The sequence below is a fragment of the Brachyhypopomus gauderio genome, chromosome 11, assembly GCF_052324685.1.
Source record: "Brachyhypopomus gauderio isolate BG-103 chromosome 11, BGAUD_0.2, whole genome shotgun sequence".
Taxonomy (NCBI): domain Eukaryota; kingdom Metazoa; phylum Chordata; class Actinopteri; order Gymnotiformes; family Hypopomidae; genus Brachyhypopomus; species Brachyhypopomus gauderio.
In genome coordinates this window covers 12,210,619-12,234,519 of record NC_135221.1, presented here as the reverse complement: position 1 = coordinate 12,234,519, position 23,901 = coordinate 12,210,619, and the positions used below count along the sequence as shown (strand labels likewise).

The 23,901-nt window shown below is 45.4% G+C and overlaps 1 protein-coding gene across 2 annotated transcripts in view; it reads right to left on the bottom strand.

The window, feature by feature from the left end:
- The window catches only part of LOC143527071 (A disintegrin and metalloproteinase with thrombospondin motifs 2), a 118,945-nt gene that overhangs the window by 12,652 nt on the left and 82,392 nt on the right, over positions 1–23,901 (bottom strand). For both annotated transcript variants that reach the window (XM_077021991.1, XM_077021990.1), the window contains exons 4-10: positions 18,095–18,294; positions 8,384–8,467; positions 3,943–4,099; positions 3,198–3,303; positions 2,850–2,993; positions 2,320–2,452; positions 118–231 (exon numbers count right to left, since the gene is read on the bottom strand). In XM_077021991.1, coding sequence (XP_076878106.1) covers positions 118–231; positions 2,320–2,452; positions 2,850–2,993; positions 3,198–3,303; positions 3,943–4,099; positions 8,384–8,467; positions 18,095–18,294 — 938 coding nt within the window. The remainder of the gene's footprint in view (positions 1–117; positions 232–2,319; positions 2,453–2,849; positions 2,994–3,197; positions 3,304–3,942; positions 4,100–8,383; positions 8,468–18,094; positions 18,295–23,901) is intronic.

The following is a 23,901-nucleotide window of genomic DNA, read 5'->3' as shown; positions in this document are numbered from 1 at the left end:
GTGAGAGTAACATTGTGTGTTGAGGTGTTAAGGTGAGTAACTGCGTTCAGTGACAGGTGCACTCGTAGATCCTATGAACAATAACTAGGGCTGGCCGGCGCCCCCTAGCGCCATTACCTTGCCGTCCCCGCATATTGTGCCGTCGATCGGGGGTCCTTTCTTGGTCTTGCAGAAGAAGGGGTTGTCTGGGTGTGCACACCACAGTTGCCTGCATGGGTCGAAAGTGCGGTACTGGAGGAGAGGAGGAAGCAGAGGACAGCTTACCCACACACACTCCTCACCAACCACCTCACGCCTCAACCCCACCAAAACAGCCACGCCTCGAGAGTCCGGGGTCAGCTAAGGCTGCCGAAGCAGCCAAGGCACGGGACAGACGTCTGTACAGAGACTGAGTAACAAACAGCTATCAAGGCAGTAACGCTTTGATTTAAGCACTCTGTTACTATACCATAAAAATACTGCATGAGACAGGGAGCCTTACAGATTGCCGAGATATCTGTGGTGATGTCAAATTAAAATTCAGCATTTTAAGGTGTATTAAAGGCTGTTGGTGCATTAGAAAAACTATAAGAGCACGTAATACATAATCTGCTGCCATACAGCAGAAGTATTCAGCCGAGGGACTTCACTCTAATCCTGAATGGGCTACAATTCTGCTCCTGCTAGTTACACTTCTTCAACTGGGAAAGGATCCTAGTAATGGAAATGAGAAAATCCATTAGGCCTTCAGTTCAATAGCTTTATAATAAGGTATTATAACAGTGCACTTAAAGGAAAGAGTTACTGTCTGAGTTAACAATATGGAAATATGGAAGACATTTGTATTCCCAGCAGATTATATACAGGAGGCCATTTCATGCAAACCAAAACAAAACAATGAGGAATCAAAACAACATTTTCAATCATGGCAGTTCTGACACAGCTTTTGACCAACACCACAGTCAGCTTACGAAATGTTGGTTAGCAATGACACATGGCCACCATTTAGGTCCAAGGACAAGAGAAGGTGAAAAAGAAAGAAATGAAAACAAACGAAGACTTTTCCCCTGGAATGCTCTACTTGTTTTGCCCCCTTCCCACCACCAGGGGGAGGAAGTGAAAACCTCAATTGATGTTGAGTCTCACCTTTGTGGACAGTCAAGCAAACTATTAAGTTATCCGGCAGGACTCTGTAGCCAAAGAACTTTAATAGACTTTTAATCCAATATAGCTAAAGTTTCAATTTTGTTCACCTTTACACCAAATGCTTTCTTCTGGATAATTAATCAATTAGGTGATGATGCTGTGGTAGAGGGGTTTTTATTACCATCACATTGAATTAGCGTTGCATACATATACTGTAACTATATGGTCATCACAAATTTTGAACTTGCTGGGGAGAAGAAGGTGTGGGGATGCCCAGAATGTCGAGTCTGCAGAAATGCAGCCCGACTTCAAACATGAGCAACAAGATGGGGACGTTTGGGGCTGTTCACACCCCGTGCAGCAAACTAGATTGTGATGCAACAATGGGTTCTGAATAAACAAATAAACAAATAAGCCAACATGTGATGAAATGTTCGCTGCAAGTGATAAAGGAGGAAGTGGGCGTGTGGCTCTGCGCTGGGTCGCCTTACCTGGGCTCCTGAAGGCCCCACCTTTTGCAGCTAAAGGAACGTTGGACAAGAGAGTGAAGCACAGTCCGCACAGAAGTGCTCAGCTGGAACGTCATACTCTCAGAGTCTGAGATCAGCTAGAAAGCCTAGAATTAACTCACACTGCTGTTGGGAACTGTTCTGAAACTGATCAATCTGCTTCTTGTTAGTCGGATTGGTCCCCATAGATGAAATTAAAAGTAATCGAACGCTTTGCTTCCCAAATGGTGGGTTAGATATAAACTCTCAGTGGCTTTGGTAGGGGTAAAGCTGTTGGAACAACAACGTGGTTGTTTGTTCAGGTAGACAGTGCTCACTAGTCACTAATTTCAGGATCCATTTTGAACCAGCAGCAGCTGAGAAACTCAGAAGTCCTTAGCTAACGCCACGGACATCCTGAGGGTCTTAAATGCACAGTATTTGCGATCTCACTTCTCTTATCACTACTGCTCACAGGCCAGAACAGCTGGAAACCAGTGCACACACAGATAATGCAATTGCAGTGACAGTATGTGTGACATCACATCACAGTTGGGTCATTCGTTGTCATCCTACGAGGCGGCAGATGACTGACCTCAGAGTGATGCTATCATGAGCTGATGGGGTTATACATGTTTGTAGCTCCACAATGCGTGGATGTAGGCGGGGTGGGGGACCGGGGGCGTCCGGCTGACGGGTGACTCACCGCCGTGCACATCATGTATCCGGCACCAAAGTCGAAGCGGCACTGCTCGTTCATGGAGTAGTGGAGGCCGGGCAGCTGGGGAAGCTCCTCCCACGTGTGCTCGAACGGGTCGTCACGCAGGCAGTCATAGGAGCTGCAGAGGAGGAGGTGGGGTCAGACAGGGTCAGACGGGGTCAGATGGCATCAGCCTTCGCTCTACTGGGGAGGGGGGAGGGGTTGAAGGGCTGTGATCACCGTGGCCGGGGATTTTCTACCTTGTATGTTCAGCTGTGTGCATTTCGCACTCATCATAAGCAGAGAGGACCTCTTGACTTCAGTGGCACCAGTGAAATATCTGTGTGAGTGTGTGAGAGAGGGGAGTGTATGGGTGTATGTGGGTGTGTGTGTGTGTGTGTCTGGGGCGGGAGTGGGGGTGTATGGGTGTGCATGTGTGTGTGTGGGGAACGGGTTTTTGTGTGTGTGTGTGTGTGTGTGTGTGTGTGTGTGTGTGTGTGTGTGTGTGTGTGTGTGTGTGTGTGTATGTTCCTCACTGCAAATAGCGGCCAAGCTCATGCTGGCTGCAGCGAGACCAGTGGAATCGGTGGAAAGCAGCCTGGACCAGTGGAGCCATAATGCTGCCCATCTGTACCTCATCACCACAGCGGTTGCCCTGTCCATCATGCTCCATGCCCAAGCTGCAACACACACACACACACACACACACACACACACACACACACACACACACACACACACACACACACACACATCAACAGAGGCACACATACACAAATACACACATACTCACAAACATACGCGTGCGCATATGAGCAAACACCCCCCCCCCCCCCCCCCCCCCACACACACACACACACACACACACACACGTCTGTACTCACACGTGGCCAGTCTCGTGGGCCACAACGAAGGCGGAGGAGAAGCCATCCTCGTGGTTCAGAGTGCAGCTCCTCACTGGGTGACACATGCCTGTCACTGGAGCGTATCCTAGCAATACACACAGTCTTCATAAATACACACACACACACACGTGAACCTCTGAGACACAAGAACTACATGTGTATGATATAGACGAAATAAGCACACATTACCACAGTCAGTAACTCACACACATGCACGCACTCAATGGTTAAGACCTCCCAGAACACATGGACTTGTGTGAGCACTAGAGCCACAAACACCATTTTGTTTGTCATGTTTTTTCTTTTGTTTGTTTTACTTTTTTGTATGTTATATATTTTGCATATTGAGTTTATTCTGATTGGAATAAAGTCTGTGAGTGTATGGGTGTTTGTGTGTGTGTGTGTGTGTGTGTGTGTGTGTGTGTGTGTGTGTAGAGGTGTCAATTCCAGGTTCAGAAAGTAAAAGTCCTCACCAGGATTTTGCTCAGGCTTTCTGGATTGTGTTGATTCCACTAATTTTACCTGGATTGCATTAGATAAATACAATTAGAAAATCTAGCAAGCTTGAGCAAAATCCTGGTGAGGACTTTTACTTTCTGAACCTGGAATTGACACCTTTATGTGTGTGTGTGTGTGTGTGTGTGCGTGCGTGCGTCCGTGCGTGCGCGCGCGTGCGTGCGTGTGCGTGTGCGTGTGTGTGCGTGTGTGTGTGTGTCTGCTGTACCCTGCATCCCCGTGGGCCCAAACTCCTGGCGCGTAAGGAAGATGGCGTGGTCGTGGTACTCTTTGTCGGTGGTGTCCTTCCTCTGCTGCTCGAAGGCCCAGCGGCACACGTTCTCCAGGCTCATGGACGGGTTTCCCAGTTCGATCAGACTCATGGACTGCAATCACACAAGCGAGAACTCCGAAGCAGCTCACCACGTGAGCCGGACATGACCGGGGACTCTGCGTGGGGCCACAGCAAACACGCTCCCCGATTCCAGCAGACTCAAAGAATACAAAACACACCGGCAGGCCACGTGCTTCAAGACAGCATGGAGAAAGGGTTTGTATTTGGACTGAGCGAATGAACTGTCAAAGTTGTGCTCACCCTTCTGCACTGACCTTGTGTTCGCAAGGTCAATAAAGGCTTTTTTCCACTGCAATCCTGAGCATTGCTATTATGGTCGGAGCCAATTACATGAATTTGCAAATGCAAGTCGGAGACTTGTTTATATAAGCCTGCCACAAAATTTGGAAGATTCACAGATTCCTCATGTTTGCCAATCAGTTATATAAACAGCACACATAAACAAGGAATTAGGCACACAACTGGAGGGCTATAAAACAGCTGTCCAGATCATCGGAGGGGAATATCTGTCTCAGCAAGTACAGCCCAATCAAAAATTTTTAAATGTACTTTCCCTTTGCCCACGGTGAGTAAGTCAGACTTGAATAAAATCAACAGCTTCATCAACGTATATGGTGTTAAAACACTGTAAAATTCACCATAATCTAACTTCTTCTAACTCAAGAACAGAGATGTTAAAGCCTCAGACCCACTGAGTTATGAGACCTTTTGGAAAACAGATCTGGCAGTTAGCCTATGACCGCCACTAATGCTACGCGTGAAAGCAGCGCTTTGGTAAACACGCTGTGGAGGACGGGCTGGAGCCGTCGATCCGTCCTGCAGGGAGTGTTGAACGTCTGAGCATTAAACATCGTGCAGGAATTTTCTCTATGACGTGGCCATGTGAGCACCAGAAACTGGAGATCCTTTCCAGATGTGTGTCCTGAGACCGCCTCTCCCCCTTTCAGCTTTTTGTCAAGTTCATGAACTTGGAGAGCTGCAGTAAAAATACATGTAGTGATCTTTCTTGGCCAGTAGAGGGAGACCTTACTGTGGCAGTGATTGGTAGTAAGGGGGCTAGAAGTAGAATTGGTGAAACCAGCCCTGATAAAGCTGTCACTCTTAACATCTTCTTAGTGTTAATCACACTGTCATCACTTGCTAAAGGAGCACAACACTTAAAAAATTTCAACACGAACTTGAAATGTTACTGCCTCAAGACACAGTGCTTTAATATTTATAATGAGATTTTTAACATGGAGAATGTTCGAGATCATATTGTCCTCTAAGATTTTAACTGTATAATTATAGTTTATAGTTCTTTTTTTGCATTTTGTGTTATTAAATAAAACTCGCGTGCCTCTGTGCCACCGTCTGTAACTCCACCCCTCTGTAACTCCACCCCTCTGTATCTCCCCAACATCCAGTCTGTCCAATACACACGCAATCTCTGCCTTTGAGGGCGTGTCAGATCAGGGACACTTTCCCTCCTGCTCTCTCTCTCTCTCTCTCTGTCTATCTGTCTCTCCCTCTCTCCCCCTCTCTCTGCTGAACAGCAGATGGGCAGGAGAAGCCGTGATGTTGAAACCTTGTTTGAGGTGCACGGGGTCACACAGTTGATCAGTGTGTGCTGCTGCCGCCGGCAACGGTTGCCAGAGTAATTGGGGATGATGGACAACCTGCTGGCAAGGCGGGCAGAGCTGCATGCTGATTGGGGCTGAGGAGATGAGGGGAGGGGAGGGGGTGTGGACAGCAGAGAGAGACAGAGAAGGGAGGTGGAGGAGAAATGAGAGAGAAGGGTGGGTATAGGGGAGAGACAAAGTGTGAGACAGACAGAAATGGTGGAATTATGGACAGAGGAAGACAGGTGAGAGTGACTGGGAGTGCCTTTAGAATAAAGCCATAAATAGAATGAGATGAAGGAAAGAGAAAGCGTGACAAGGTGTGTAGGATCGGGCGAGGTGGAGGCGAGGTGGAGGTGAGGTGTGTGTGTGTGTGTGTGTGGGGGGGGGGGGGGGGGGGGGGGGGGGGGGGGGGGGGGGGGGGGGGTGCGTGCTCAGAGCTCCACAGCAGGAGAGACTGGGCTGGGCTACATTTGGCTGGTCGGTAACTGTGGGACAGTTTGTGTTATTCTGCTTAATCCTGACATGTGAAGGATGGAGGGATGTGAGAGAAGACCCCCCCCCCCCCCCTCACCACACACACACATACACACACACACCCCACAACCACCATGGGACAGCTCCATTGGCCCGAAGTAGCTGAGGACCTGTGATTTTGCCGTGGGGGAGGCTTACACCGAAATCACCATCATCTGAACTGGATCATCACTGTCAGCTCTCATTGGCAGGCCAGTGGGACACACAGCCACTGCAGTGTGTTTGACATGATAGGAAGAGGTCAGAAAGGTCAACAGAAAGCTGCACTGGATGTAAAGTGCACATCAAATCTGGAAATAAATTTGGCAAGCATGGATATGATGATTGGAAAAGTATACCAATTATTATAACATGCTATTATGTATAAAACGATCTGGTCACATATATCTGTTGTCATGGCTTTATGTTATGACAAATTCATGAATACTCCTGGAATATTGACAGTGAAGTAATGAATAATCTCTCAGGCATTACAGGTATGTTAGAATATTGGTGGCATATTATTGAAATATATGATCTGAATATCAGATGATTATCAGAGGGTTACTACAAATCTGGAATATTGGACTTTTGCTCGACAGCATGGTGAGTAGAAGTCTGGTCACAATATATGTGAAGGCCTGCTGGTAGATGATTAGTGTAGTATGGCTTGTTTATAGTTGTATAGTCTATAGTTGAAGTTATTGACATGTTGCTGTGTATTTCTGCAGTGTAGTGGAATTTGGTGTAGAATTGATACAATGTCATTCTTAAAGTTCAAAGCATTGCTGCACACGTCAGGTTATGTGAAAGCCGTTTGAGAACAGACCAGATTTCCACGAGAACAGACCAGATCTCCCCGAGAACAGACCAGGTCTCCCCGAGAACAGACCAGGTCTCCCTGAGACCAGCCATGCAGCACTCACTCTAATTTAAAGCACAGCTGGCCCACTGCAAATTAGAGGGAGAATGTGATGGATTACATGAAAAATGAAGATGTCAGAAAATATAACAAATAGGAAATGGTGATGTGTAACTACAGAAATCCATTTCTCCAGTTTAACCTTCTAGTGGACTAGTTAGGGCCACTGAACATGAGGTTCCTCCAGAGCGCATACTCAACTACATCATTTTAGCTGTGATTGTTTCTGTAGACCTTGGTCTGGCTAACACGTGTGTGGGTCTGGTGTGTGGCCAGCGTGTCTGCCATGTGTTGAGGTTAGCACTCTAGTATGTTTGGCCAGTGTGTGTGCCATGTGTTTAAGTTAGTCTTGGAAGATGTGTGGCCAATACGTGTACTGTGTGTTCAGGTAAGTGCTCTGGTGTGTGTGGTCAGCGCTGGTGCCGTGTGTTCAGGTAAGTGCTTGCCTAAGGTTAAGGTCATGGTGAAGGTCAGACAGGACCTTGAATCCCATTGTGGTGGAAATGGGGTCAATACCCATGTCACACGATCCCAACACGGCCTTTCATCTCATCTCCTCTTACTGCAAGCAGGAAGGGAGAGAGATTTTACAGCTCTGTATTTATGAATGAGGGAACACCATCATTGATTGGTTATCTGGCATCTACTCCCCACAATACTTTGCCGTGTCCCGCTGGGGGAGAGGGTGTGGTGAGGGTGAGAGTAGGTGGTGGGGGTGGACGTGGGGTGGACTTCTGGAAGTCAGTTGAATAACATCAGCGTTCCATGTGCTTCGGTGCTGAACTGTGAAGGTGTGCGACTTTGGAAAGACTCCCCTGGGAACGCAATGCTTTTAGTTTCTGTTTGCTCAGTCCACCAGAATAACAGGTCCCTGGCCTTGGTGAGCATCCAGTGGAAGGACTGTGTACGAGCGAGAGAGAGAGAGAGAGCGACAGGCAGAGAGGAAGCTCCTCTATATATTCACTGCTGACGCAACCCGTCGAACTGTCACAAAATTACGTCTAGCAGCAGCAAAGGCCATGGCGATCATCCGACGTGCACCTGAGTAAGATTAAGGCAGTTAGCTGAGTCAGCATGAGCAAGCCATCTTTCCGTTACACGTAGCAGAATCAAGGTGCCAGGAGGGACAGACTCCGCCCCCTGCAGTGCCCCTCCCCCTGCAGTGCCCCTCCCCCTGCACCTCGCCGTGCGAGCCAGTGCAGGCGTTTAGGGCCTGGAGCAGCTGCGTCACACGTGAGCTGGTGAAGAATCACACGTGCACACGCTGATGATTTACCTTTTTAGCATCCACCAGGACGATCCGGACCAGCACCACATTGATTCGTGCCCCAAGCGAATGGTCATGGTAGATCTCATTCACCTGCCAGGAAGAAAGACCGTATCACATCCAGGTTTCATGCCATGCAGCCAGAGCACTTACCCGGGTAAGGTAACTGAATTATTGTTTTTATTAATGTGACATAATTGATTTAATCTAAGAGGAGGATACTTAAAGTAAACATTTAGCTTGAAAACGAACAAACTAAATCTACCAAAATCCTACACTTGCACATCTTCGTCCTAAACAGAAATATTTCTCAAAATAGCATTTTGAAAGTATGATTTATAAATAAATATGGAACTTTTGGAGGGTACGAAATTTTGTCAGACATTAAAAGTCAGATCACCACAAAATATGAATAGTGTAATGTACAATTCTACATACAGGCATGCAGAACATCCAGACCCAATCATTTAGTCAAATTACTCTGAATAGTAAGATACTTTCCACTCATAATTAGCAGTTCTGACCAAGTGAATCTCTAAACAACAGTAGCTATCAAAGTGCAGAGCAAGAAGAGCAGAGTTTATACAGCTCACTCAGACATTATGCTACAACACAGGCTACTAGGTTTGCATGTCACAGCCAAATAGCTGTAGAATAACAACCACAAAACGATGCACACAAACTACCCACAAAAGCTTTTCAGTAATCATACCTGGAGTAAAGCACACACACACACACACACACACACACACACACACACACACACACACACACACACACACACACACACACACACACAATGAAGCTTAAAAAACAAAAAGTTTAGCAAAAAGTGCATGTTTCATTTCCTTATGTTTAACTTCTCACCCTAGCCCCGCCCCTCTATACTTATTCAGTTTGTTAACAGGAGGCCACCGTACACTGTGGGAAACATGGTTTTCAGACAGAGGGAGACATGGAAGCAGACAAATGGGTACAGAAGTTCAGACATGGTGTCCTCTGTCTCTCCGGAAGCCTGCTAATGAGACACTGGGATATATACACAACCAACAATAATGAGATTTCTGATGGACAGAGTGCAGAGAGAGAGAGAGAGAGAGAGAGAGAGAGAGAGAGAGAGAGACAGGGACAGAGAGAGAGGGATGGCACAGCATCCCTGTGGAAGAAATCAATCGGTGTATCACCTCCCTTGCTCATTTGATGTCTAAGATATGCAGCGGTTGCTTAGCAACCTTCAAACTTCAGAGCAGGGTGGGGCTGTGCGTGATGTTCCAGCACTGTCTGAGCACATTTGTCTGAATCTCCCAAGCCTTCTCTGCTCCAACTACCTGCCTGATACGAGTGCACACAAGCGCTCGTGAGACTGCCACCCTCCGCCACTCTGCGTCTCACCACCGGGGGCAGCGGTGAGCAGTGGCCTTTGGCACACGACCCGATTTCAAACAGCATAATTAACGCCCCCCTCGCATCTTCCGTCAGTCACTTCCTGGGCCAGATGACACATAAACATGTGAAACACTTGTTTCCAAAGCTGAAAAAACCAGCAGGACAGTCCACTCTCTTTATCAGCACGGCACATACGTACGCTTGACTCCAAGCCCAGGTGTGGAGCTCACAGCAGACAAGCTCTGCCCTCTGTGTCTGAGCATGAACCTCCTCAGACGTTTCTGGCAGGAGTAATTTTCACTGTCTGCCTGTTCGGGGGGATTTATTCCGACTTTCCTCGTTAGGTGAAAGGAAGCACCCACAGTGAGCCAGCACAGCCTGTCCAGACCCAGGTCTCTATCTGAACCCAAATCCTCTAAGTGAAGCGGTTGTAAACAGGATGTGTGTCACAACCTCTGGTCCATGGGCGAGGGACCGGTTCAAGTGCTTGTGGTGATGGAACCGAACAGAGAGAGGCAGACCAGGGCCTCCTGGGTCAGAGCTGACTGCACCTCCTGCTCCTTTACGCAGGGAGAGGAGGTGAGAGGAGGCGAGAAGAGGTGAGAGGAGGTGAGAGGAGGTGAGAAGAGGTGAGAAGAGGTGAGAGCAGGTAAGAGGAGGTGAGAGCAGGTGAGAAGAGGTGAGAGGAGGTGAGAAGAGGTGAGAGCAGGTGAGAGGAGGTGAGAGCAGGTGAGAGGAGGTGAAAAGAGGTGAGAGCAGGTGAGAGGAGGTGAGAGGAGGTGAGAGGAGGCGAGAAGAGGTGAGAGGAGGTGAGAAGAGGTGAGAGCAGGTGAGAGGAGGTGAGAGCAGGTGAGAGGAGGTGAGAGCAGGTGAGAAGAGGTGAGAGGAGATGAGAAGAGGTGAGAGCAGGTAAGAGGAGGTGAGAAGAGGTGAGAGCAGGTGAGAGGAGGTGAAAAGAGGTGAGAGCAGGTGAAAGGAGGTGAGAGGAGGTGAGAGGAGGTGAGAGCAGGTGAGAAGAGGTGAGAGGAGATGAGAAGAGGTGAGAGCAGGTAAGAGGAGGTGAAAAGAGGTGAGAGCAGGTGAAAGGAGGTGAGAAGAGGTGAGAGGAGGTGAGAAGAGGTGAGAGCAGGTGAGAAGAGGTGAGAGCAGGTGAGAGGAGGTGAAAAGAGGTGAGAGCAGGTGAAAGGAGGTGAGAGGAGGTGAGAAGAGGTGAGAGCAGGTGAGAGGAGGTGAGAAGAGGTGAGAGCAGGTGAGAGGAGGTGAGAGGAGATGAGAAGGGGTGGGAGGAGGTGAGAGGAGGTGGCGTTGATGTTGTTGCAGGAGTCAAAACACACAATGACACAATGAACAGAGTGGATGTCCAAAGCTAGAGTGGACGTTCAGATGTCTTCCGTTTCAGGAGACAGATAATGCTAACGTTTCCACTGTCAATGAAGTGACGTCTATATGCTATGCGGTAACAAAGCAACAGCAGAAAATGCCTGTAGGTGCAGTGTGTGGATCTCAGTCATCTAAAACCTACACAATGATTCAAAGTAGCTTTGATGATCAAATTGACCCTACACATGGTTACATGTGATTGAGTGTGACATTGCCTGAAGTTAATGTTCATGATCAGTAAGTAGGAGGGGCTTCTCCCCTGCTCTGTGCTATATGAATCACAGTGATTGGAGGGCGACCTCTGTCCCAACCTGCTCATTCTCCAGTAGACACCTAGTCAAACCTTTCTGCTACTTCAAATAGTCCTGCTTTGTCTTTTACCACACACACTCATTTCTGTGCATTAACGAGACCTATAATTAAAAATTACATAAAGCATTTACATAAAATATTGCAAATATTTCTCACCACTGTGAAAGGAAGTGATCGTAAGATTTATTTTCCCTCTGCCTTCTATGCAGGGATCTAGCCCCAGCCCATCTCTTTTTCTCTCTCGCTGTGTGTATGTGTGTGTGTGTGTGTGTGTGTGTGTGTGTGTGTGTGTGTGTTAATGACTGTGAAAGTGCAGTTCTCATTAGTGCTGCCCTGCTTGCTGGCCTTGTTCAGGAGCTCTGAGTTTCATCAGCTGCTCAACAGCCTACAGGTAACTAATGGAGACCTAGAGGTTGGCAAGTCGGAAAGTCATTAATATCTCATTAATATCTCATTAATATCTCATTAATAATGCAGTAGGGGCAGGTTGGGGGCACGGGGTGAGGATGAGGGGGGAGGCTGAGAAATGTGGTTGAAAAAGACAAAAGAATGAAGGGTGTTGGGGCACGACCTTTGGACTGAGACTACGGCAACTCCCATCCAATGACTCATGAACCAGTATCCAATGATATTTGCGCACTTCTCTTATGTCGCCTGTTTATAATGCCTCGTCTCTGTCCACTTTTGAAGACACAGTAGTGTTGAAATGTTTGCCTGCACACCAGCTGAAGATGTGTTGGTCTGCTCCAGACCTCTCTCGTTCTTCTAGACTTCCACCTTTCACCAGAAAAGAACACGAGTCACCTAATGGGTTGTTGGAACACACACAGAATTTCATTTTTGCCCACAAGATGACGCAGGACAAAGAGAGCTGTGTCAGATTTATCATCTAACTGTCCATTTAAAGTTAGCAGGTTTTGCCTGTGTGGTGTTGATATTATATGACACAGGGTTTCCATTAAAATGGCAATTGTGCAAAGCCCACAAACATGTTTGCTTACAAAGGGTGTGTCACTAAAGAGGAAACACACTAGACCAGCTCCTTCCCAACACTCTTGACCTCTCCGTCTCCGTCCCTCCAATCTTTCATCCCTGTATCCTTATGTCTCTCCACCTCTCTGTCCATGTCTGTCCATCTCTCTGTCCCTCTGTCCCTCCTCCCCTCCATGCAGTGGATCTGCTGCAGCTGTCCAACATGGCCAGGTGGGCAGAGACTGCTTTGCCTCATTACTCAATCTCTGCCATTTTCACCTGACATTTTGGACTGTTATTACCTGTCTGACATTTCAGAGCCAGAACAACGTGTCTACATTGAGCTGATTACATAATGGCCTCTCCCCTCACACCTTGCTTACTCCAGAGCAGTGAGTAATATAGAAGGAAACAATTAATAACACAGACCCTGAGCTCCCACAATTAGTGTTGAGTGCAACGGCCAGGGAAGCCGTTATCCAGCACGCTAGGGCTGCTAGGGCTGCTAGCGCTAACATGTAAGCTACATGAACGCAAGTGTGTGCTGTAACCACACTTCTGGCCCTCAGTGGTGAAAAAGCTTTAGCGGTACAGAAGCAACCCCTGTTTGGGCCATGTGCCATGTGTCGCCTGAACATATGAGTACCTGTTTGTTTTTAAGGGTAGCAGGGAAATCCACTAGCATTTTATTTTGAGAAGAGCCATGTAGGACACTCAGGAGCCTGAATAGTCGCTACAGGAGAGTAAAAAGAAGAACTCCGAGATGGCGGTGAAAGCCCTATCCACACAGGGTTACATTTACCTGGACACAATATCATTAAGTTCATGACCTATATCCTATATCACCACCAGTTTCTAAAATATCTGTGCCTAAATGTAAATAAATTAACACATACTGATTGAATTGTTTTTAATTGTCTTTTAAAGTTACATCATAATAAAACTATCAAAGTTCGTAGAAATACAACCCATTAGGGACTCACCTTTCCTGTGGTGGTTTTATTGCTGTCCAGATCGACAGTTTTATCACTGAAGAGATGTGTAAATCTTTATTATAAACATCCCCTGATAGATTTATTACATAATATTTTATTTTTATATATTTATTTATTAAAGGTAGGCCCTTAAATGCAGCCACATGTGCACTTCCAATTTAAAGCACTCCCAACTCCAATTATGACAAATGACCAATCAGAATTGGTAATTTATCTATTTCTAGAATCCTCCATGCTGTTTAGTGACAATCAGCTTGGTGTAAATCTGATATACTGAATAAAGCTTTAAAAAGTAAAACCCTAATCGCTTAATTGCTGACACCCAAAAAAAATTACTTCACAAATGTCTCCAGTGCCATGCTTCACAAACACACACACAGAAAGTCAGAAACTTCACAGATTATAGCAAACATTTACAGCAATTGCTAAAATGCTCCATAACTCCGTAGTAGAAATACAACTACTACATACAAAACATATGCGTTTATATGTGTAATGTGGAGCAATCATGAGTGAGATGCATTCGCTGATAATAGCAAAAATCATTAAGGGCAAATCCAACATCCGGGTTGTTAAGACAGTCCAGGGTCATGGAGCCAATGTGAAGTGATCCAGAGGACATAACGAATGATAAACACATGACAAAAACAGAGAACTTGAAAATACAAATGATGCTAGAATATTAGTTTTTTTGCAGCTGCTAACACCCAAAAAGTTTTTTGCAGCTGCTAAGACACATAAGTCGCACTTATAGCACAATTTTGGAAACCACTAACCAATGCAGCCTATCTGTTCACCTGGTGCACTTAACCTTAAGCACATTATCTGCCTTACACTAATTTAGAAATTCTAAAACACACAAAACATTAAACACAATTCTTTACATAAGATCTCATCTGCTATGATTGCTTGTCCTCTTCCTCATTCTTGTCCTCTTCATCATTATCTCTAGTACTGGACTCCATTGATGTGCAACAAAGATTTCCAACTTGTGGCCTCTTTACAGGGATTAGGCTCTGATGTCTAAAGATTTGTAAAAAGTATTTGTTGCCTGGCAGTGTTTTCCAAAGTAAACACATGGTTTTCAGTTTTTAATGTTGTGTCTTATGTAAAAACTGTGTTTACTGTAATGTTTTACAAAAAGTATGTTTTAAAATTTCTAAATGAGTGTAAGGTAGAGAATGTGTTTAAGGTTTAGTGCACCAGGTCATCAAATAGGCTGCATAGGTTAGTGGTTTCCAAAATTGTGCTATAAGTACGACTTGTGTGTCTTAGCAGCTGCAAAAAAACGATAAATGACACAGTATGCAGTGGTGCTCACTCATCATATTACAAATAAACTAATATTACACTTAAACACGTCAGGATGATACAGAGACTGTATCTCTTTTTATGGATCTTCCAATAATCTTCTACAGACGAGTCAAAAATATCGAAGTCATGTTCATCAAGAGTGAGAAAAATGACCATTCAGATTTTATCTGTTGCACTGTAGCCTACAACCGCTCTATATGTGCAATGTGTACATTGTTATCACACATTCTTCCTTATACAGTAGTACTGCAGCAGTAATCTGATCTCTGGGAGGACAAGTAACAGTATTCCTTTGCAAGGGATGTAATCAGATCATCAAAATTAAGGAATTGTCATTTACAGTGGCAAAGGCATTTTTATACTAATGGACATTGTGTTAACATAACTGTTTGCTTTGCCAGTTGCTATGGCAGCAATGAAGTTAGGAAACTCAAAGAACTACACTCTCTGAACTTTATAAGCCCATGGAATGAATGTTATGTTTTAAACTGCTTTTTTAAAAATATGAACTAGATCCACCTTGTAGAACTTCAGAAGCACTTTGCTCTAGAGTCGATGAGGGACATCCGTCTGAAACATTCTGTCTCTGTAAACTTTACACTCCATTGCAGTCTCTCTCTCTTGTACATGCATGCATACATACATATATACATACATACATCTAGGAGGGAGAGAGAGAGAGAGTGGAGAGAGAGAAAGAGTGAAGAGAAAGAGATACATACACACAGAAAGAATGATTCAAGATTATAGAGAATTTTCACACAGTTTTCAGAGAAACAGGACATTTCGGCCAGAGGTCCTTCATCATCTGTGCAAGCAAAGTACTTCTGAATTTGCAGGAGGAGAAATCAGTTTATATTTAAAAAAGCAGATTTTGTTTAAACATCTAAGTACCTTCTTATATAGTCCAGGACAAACTCACTATGACCTCCATACACTGTTCTCTCTCTCTCATGCTCACTCCCTCCCTCTCTCCCTCCTTCTTTCTCTCTCTGTTGCTCTCTCTCTGTTTCACTCCCTCTCCCTCTCTCTCTTTCTTTTTTGCTCTCTCACTCTCTCTCACTTTCTCTCTCTATAACTCTCTCCCTCTAAAGCATTCAAATCTTTTGTAACACTTCAGTACACATCTCTGCAGTTGTTGGTCTCATATTGTTGCTTTCAAAGAAACACAGCCATGTCAGCCCATTAATCTTCCTGTAACTTCTAGTGTGTAGAACTACGGAAAGCTTCCAGTGGTCTGGCCAAAATAAAGATGCCAAAAATTCAACTCGTTATTTTCATTTTAAATTTCTTAAAGTTAAAAACAGTGTACAAAATGTATATTTGTATTTGTGCAAGTGCCCCCTGACAGGGCCAAGTATCAAACACACACACACACACACACACACACACACACACACACACACACACACACACACACATACACACACACACACACACACACACACACACCCATGAGAGCAGAGCACACGGTACATACACATCAAACATATGCAGAAAAGCAACTGTCACAACCCTACACACACACACACACACACACACACCAGTACTTATATGGCTGAGTGAGAGCGTTGTGAAGGAAGAGGCTGGGTGGAAGTGCTGGTGGAAGAGAGCAGAGCTTCTAACGCTCATCACACTCCTGTTTGTCTCCCTCTTTCACTCTTTCTAAGTGCAGAGCAAGGGAGCCCTGCGCTCCAAAAATGAGCAAAGTAAACTTTCAAGAAGAAAGTGGCAAGAACTCAGTGCGTGGGAGAGAGAGAAAGAGAGAGAGAGAGAGCGAGAGAGAGACAGAGAGAGAGAGAGAAGATAACATTATTTATATATTTCCCAGCTTGTGTTTTTTCAGGAACTTATTCAGAATGTGCGTTTTGAATTCCCCGCACGGCGCCGCCCGGGACCAGAAAGGGCGGCGGGGAGGAAGTACTGGCAGTACGGCGCTGGAAACACCTGATGAGCAGAGAAAACATGTCACCTCTAAAAAGCTCGGCAGCTTCTCACTGAGGGCCTCTGTACCTGCCCCACGCCAGATCTGCCTTCACCTCCTCCTGCATCACACACCACCAGGCCAGGCTGCTTGGAGCTTTACTCTCACTTTCTGGGGATTCTCTCTCTCTCTCTCTATCTCTCTCTGCATCAGTTTTTTTCCCTTTCACTCTCTCCATCTCTTTCTCTCTCTCCCTCACTCTTTCTCTGTCTGCCCGTCTTTGATCTCTCGCTGCCTCCCTTTCCCTCTTTCTTTCTCTCTCTCTCTCCCCCTCTTCCTCCACCTTCCCAGACACATTTAATTTGAGGAGATTAAAGGATGGATCGGGAGGAGCCGACGTTCGGGCTTTTTGCTCGGAGCCATATTTCCCTCGGCTTACTGTCACCTCAGTCCACATGATGCAAAGCCCCCTGACCTCCTATCGCCAGATTTACCTAAGCACAGAGCTTACATCACCCATCGGAGAAAAGCTCTGGAGCACTGCAGAAACAACACGTGCAAGGTGTCAAAAGCCAGAATTTATGATTGGCTCAGGAATTAAATAGACATTACTAATTAAACAGGGCTTCAACAGCCTATCATAAATTCTATTAGGGTGTCCAAACAGCACACCAACAGAATACACCTTGGTTTCTCCGTACGGCACAAGCTCAGGAAATATTTGCATTTCACAGCAGCAAAACCTGACCTGCATTTAGACACTGCAGCTCTACTGAGATTATAAAACCAGGTTTAGAAAAGAGCAGATAGTTTTGGTGCTTTACATGGTGTGTGTAGCTGACCTCATCACATACAGTGATCCTTTGGAGTCATCAATGATGAACCATATATTTAAAGACAGTGTTCATGTTACTGTTTTATATGGGTGTTCCAGTGAAAATACATTTATTCACTTAGCTATTCAAAAAACAATCCAACACCACTTACATGTATCGTCATATCAATAACTTCCATTTCTATTGCATGCAGCAACATTCCAGCTGTTCCACTCTCTAAACCATTCTGACGTCTGTCATTTTATCAGCTATGATAGTGTACCATTTCAAATGATGATTATAAGGTACCATACATAAATATTCATAATAGGTTTGCATTCAAGGCTAAATCTCAAAAATCTAATTCTCACAATTATCAACAGTATGATGGAAAGATGTCTCCAGGATGTTTTATTTGTAAACGTCAATGTCTGAATTTTTATATAGTTATTAATTTCAAAGACATGGTATTTACTAACTTCTGTGACATTTCTCAGTAACTTGATCAAAGTGAACATGCGAGACTGAGGAATGAGAGTCTGGGGTGTAAGTGGACTGTTCTGGATGAGGCACGCCGCCATGTACTGCTCCCAGAAAGAGAGATGAAGGTGGAGACACTCACAATGTTCATGAGCGTGAGGAGGTACTTCTCCACGTGCTGCTGCCCATGGAACTGCACCACCGAGTCGTCCACGCCCAGAAGCACCTCGATGCTGTAGCTTCGCTCAGGTGACTGACGCCGGGCTCGTCTGCTCTGGTTCACACTCTGCTGCACACCTTCATACAGAGTCTCCAGGTCCATCAGGCCTCCCAGATTAGCACCTAACACACACACACACACACACACACACACACACCAATGAAAGACCACAATTATTCTCCAACGTTACTACTCACTTTGCTATTAATGGTTTGGAGAAAAAACAGCAAATCAACATCCATCATCAAGTACAAATATAGAATCATTCCTGAACGTTTGCTTGAGAGAGCATTTGATGTAATTAATGGGAATTTTCCACGTGAGAAGTGCAAGTTAAGAATGCAGGCCTTTCCATCCACGTTAGGAGAATATGGTGGGAAGAACACAGCCCAACATCTCCATCTCCACACTCATCAGAACCAAGCAGCATCTCCGTGGTCTTCTCCATCACCCAGGCAGCTGGGGGCAGCTTCTGTGCTCCAATTATGTAACATCTCCTTGGCAACCTGCTCGTGGGTAAAACAATGCTCGGCTAATATTGGCTCCGCAGTCACTTCCTCATTGGACGATAATCCTGGAAGTCAGACTGAAATCCATCATGTAGACGCTGGGTGTCTGCCGCGCGATATTAGTGTGCAGTGGAGCGGGCGGGGCACTGGAGAGGCCCAGCAAGCCAATCCCAGCGAGAGAGGGCTGCTGGGACGTTTTTTGTTTTTTTTCCCATTTTCTGGCAGTGGATTTATATGGCTGTAACTTCACTCCACCTCTCCAGGTGCTCCTGTCAGCAGGGGCCATGTCAGCAGATTTCACTTAACCTTGTTAACCAAATTAAGACAAAAAAATAGTATTCTCCATCAGAGCAATTATTGTTGTTTTTTGCTTCTCTCTCTCTCTCTCTCTCTCTCTCTCTCTCTCTCTCTCTCTCTCTCTCTCTCTCTCTCCTTTTTACAAGTACGATGATCCACTCCTATAGTTCAGCTTCAATGGCAGCCATCCACCCATGGTCAACCGTGCAGAGAAGCTTCCAGAACACAGCATCACTAATAGTTTTACATTTAATAAGTTCTACATAATTGTCATTTCCACTTTCCCTTGGTACCAGTAGAGACGGCTGTGAATGTACTCATCCCGAAACTCCAGCGCTCTGCTGGGGTGAAACGGACCATTTGCAGAGGATTGTGTAGTTAGTCAGAACCTGTTTGATACATTAAACATGTGCACTACTGCTTGTCATTGCATTGTTTTGTTGAACCACAAAATGAAACGAAGTAAACACGTTAACATTCATAGACCCTCACTGCTGTTGCCTTTTAGTGACAATTTTTTAACTGCGTGATTGTTCTATTTATGAATTTGTTTTCTGAGGTTCCCTTTACAATTCTGTGTATGTATATTTTGCAGCCTGTATCTGGGCTGTCTTGCTCTCACGCACATACTGTAAAAGCAAGCTCCACCTCTGTGTATGCTCAATCCCTGTGCAAGCTCCGCCCTTGCACAAACCCCGCCCCTGATCCACACCATCTGTTTGAAATGATATATTTGGTTTCATGCTGTATGCTCTAAAGAGGTTTCTATTGTTGTTTCTCCCATTTCTTTATGACTCGTTTGTCTAGAGAAGACAAATGTATTTTTTTTTTGTATATTTTTGTTTGGTTTGGTAAAACCAATAAGATGACATGCATAGATCACTCCAGAATCACATGTGCATATAAAACGAAAATATGTAACGTTAACGCTCTGGTAAGCTAACCTTAACCTCACACAATCGTATAGCCGCCCAACATTTTTGCTTTGTCTTGTATCCCAGTCGGATTCTACCTGCTGACCTCTGACCCTTGCCCTCTAACTCCCCCATGCTATGGTGCTACGGTGTCTCCTGGCTCTTTAGACGGGGCTTTCCAAAATCAGCCAGAGGAATCTTCGCCCTTATCAGGGCACCAACCCACTTTGTCTTTCAACCTTTGTAAATGTCAAGAATATCTGAGATCCATGGGAGGAGAACAAGAAGACAAAACCAGAAAGTAGACAGAGACAGAGAGAGAGAGAGAGAGAGAGAGGGGGGGGGGGGGGGAAGGGAGAGAGAGAGAGAGAGAGAGAGAGAGCGCCTACATAGATTATCAAGAGAACAAGAGAATCTGCTTTTCTCACTTCCACTTTTATTTCTATGCATTTACTTAATTCACTCTATGATCTCATGTCTCAATCATCTCAATGATCTCATGTCTCCCCATCAGAACAAGCATCAACTGACCAGCTCTGTTCTCACTCACGAAAGAGAGAAAGAGGTAGACAGGCTCATAGACAGAAAGAGAGTGTGAGGGTCAGATAGATACAAAAAGATGGAGAGAGATGTAAGGTCTCTCGTGCCTGAATAAGAATTCACTTCAGACTAAACAGGTCTGAAAACAGGAAGCACGGAATCTTTAAATGTTATTGTTTTAAAAAATTTCAGATAGATGACAAAGCAATGCAGGTACTTGGTTTATGTGTGTGTGTTCTTGTGTATGTGTGTGTGTGCGTGCGTGCGTGTGTGTGTGTGTGTGTGTGTGTGTGTGGTTCAGGCTGGCCTGGATACGTTACATGAGGCCAACATGCTGATCTCTGGGAGGACAGAGAACACTTCAAGGTTATTCCAAGAACCCATCCCACAGGAGCTGAGCTGCAGTCTGTTATGGTGCAGACGCAAAAAATCCAATGCTGTAAACAGTACACATGGTCAACTTAAAGCACCTTTACAGTAAAAACACCTGATGATTAAAGATCTGTTGACACCAAAGGCTCTTTGGTGCGTCCGCATCCTTTTCTTATGTGTGGTAGCAAGAAACATTTAGGCAGAGCTGGTTATTTTTCAGACTTAAACATGCATTGTTTTTTTTAGCTGAGTTTTTCTTGGCAAGCCACTGTGCAGGTTAGCCAGTGTGAGATCACTTGCCCCGCCCCCTCAGACACACTGCCCTGCACCAGAGCTAACTGCACACGCTGTGTCTTTGATGTCGACAGGTCATCACAGAGATGCATAGCAGGAGTGTCATGTTGGAGCAAGGATTCAGAGCATCTAGCATGCGAGGATACAAACTCTCACACACACACACACACACACACACACACACACACACACACACACACACACACACACACACACACACACACACACACACACACACACACACACACACACACACACACACACACACACACACACACACACACACACGGGCATTAATTGTATAGATTTGAATATATATATGATATATATATATATCACAGACATCACACATATTTTGAAATGAAAACAGGAATGAAATGAAACAGGAATAAAGACAAGAAATAAAAAAATCGCCTCCTGCAGGTCAGGAATGTGCCCTGACTGACCTCCGGTGACCTTTGGCAACCTAATTTAGCTGGGGTCACATGAGCGACCTCTGCAGGTGGATTCAGTAACACTATGTCTACTACTCAATGTGAGGTGGTGGTAATAAATTTTGTATATGTGAGTGTGTGTCTGTCTGTCAGTGGGTGGTTGTGATCTTACACACTTTCTCCATGCCCATTCAACTAAGAAAAAATGTGCATGCATGTGCAGATGTGTGGAAGAGTGTGCATGCATGTGCAGATGTGTGGGAGAGTGTGCATGCAGGTGCAGATGCGTGGGAGAGTGTGCATGCATGTGCAGATGTGTGGGAGAGTGTGTATGCATGTGCAGATGTGTGGGAGAGTGTGCATGCATGTGCAGATGTGTGGGAGAGTGTGCATGCATGTGCAGATGTGTGGGAGAGTGTGCATGCATGTGCAGATGCGTGGGAGAGTGTGCATGCATGTGCAGATGCGTGGGAGAGTGTGCATGCATGTGCAGATGTGTGGGAGAGTGTGCATGCAGGTGCAGATGCGTGGGAGAGTGTGTATGCATGTGCAGATGCGTGGGAGAGTGTGTATGCATGTGCAGATGTGTGGGAGAGTGTGCATGCATGTGCAGATGTGTGGGAGAGTGTGCATGCATGTGCAGATGTGTGGGAGAGTGTGCATGCATGTGCAGATGTGTGGGAGAGTGTGCATGCATGTGCAGATGCGTGGGAGAGTGTGCATGCATATGCAGATGCGTGGGAGAGTGTGCATGCATGTGCAGATGTGTGGGAGAGTGTGCATGCATGTGCAGATGCGTGGGAGAGTGTGTATGCATGTGCAGATGTGTGGGAGAGTGTGCATGCATGTGCAGATGTGTGGGAGAGTGTGCATGCATGTGCAGATGCGTGGGAGAGTGTGCATGCATGTGCAGATGTGAGACAGGCTTGTTTGTAAGTTGCATGAGTTGTACATGAAGACAGCAGGGGTGTCCATCCTGGGGGAAATGTGAGACTCCAAAACATATTTGCTAATTGGTCAGTCATGTCTAATGCACTCTGTCCATGCCGTTTAATCTTTAATGGTGTGTTGTAAAAGCTAGAATCCATTTAAGCCTTTAGGACAACGTGAAAGAGAGCATGGTAATAGCATCAGTGAGTAAATCATTTTCAACAGTAATCAAGTATGCCATTTGATTAAGATCTATGTTAATATGCCATTGAGGATCTACTAAGATATTTAAAACGGAATGTGATATACAGCAGTAGTAATGGCTGGGGTTCAGTGGGGAGTGTAACATTACCCCATAATACAATAACAATCTTCCCAACATTTATTTATGATAAAGAAGTTTAAGTAAATCTCTGAGGCTCATGAATCAAATATATATGCTCTAAATACATTATAATTATGTAGAGAAATATTTATATGTAGAGAGAGAGAGATTCAAAATTGTACTGGAATATGATTTTCCAAAGAAACAGGACAGAGGTTCTTCATCAGCTGTGAATGCAGGGACCTCTGTTCAAAATGTTTGTCTGGAAACTCTGTGTACTTCAGTACTATTTTGAATATCTCCACATTTCTCACTACAGTACACCGCAGTTACCTGGAAAAATAAAAACCAAAAACTATATATATATATAACTATAATATATATATAATCTCTACAGCACATGTCTACAGATACACAGGGATTCTCCAATCACACAGTGACCAGGAGAAACGAGGACAACAGCATCCAACCGTACAGGCCAGGTCCCCAATGGTCCCAAATGTCCCCAAAGGTCCCCGAGAGCCCGTTTAATGGGAGCAATAAGATCAGTTGGACACATATCTGCACTCTCAGTCCTCAGACACCCACCAGGCAGGCGAAGTTGAGCGAGAGAAGCGCAGGAAGCTGCTGACGTCCAGACCAGCAGTGTGAGATCCACCGTGCAGGCCGAGACATAAAACATCCACGAAAGCCTTCAAGCAGTGGCCCCCGAGGACGAGCCCACGAGGGAGTGCCTCAGACAGATAGGGGACATGATCGCCCTGTATGCCACGTTGAAGCCAAGATAAGTCCCTCCATAAAATGTACCACCGGCAGATAGCAGAGGTGGCTGATGTAAGACAATCCTACAAATGGCTGGAAAAGACAGGAATGAATGCCAGCAGAGAACTACTCAAAGACTCCATCCCATCAGACAAGACCCGGGACGAGTGCAGCAGAACTTCTGAAGCAATTCAGCACCAGGATGTAAGATTTTGTGGACATAACTTAGTAGGTGTTATATACCGGAACTTCTGCAAGGCATGTGAGCATCGAAAGTGTAGTATTAAAAGCTGAGAAAACACTACAAACTAAAAGAAGTACGTATAAAGTCAACACCAAGATTGTCCCAGCA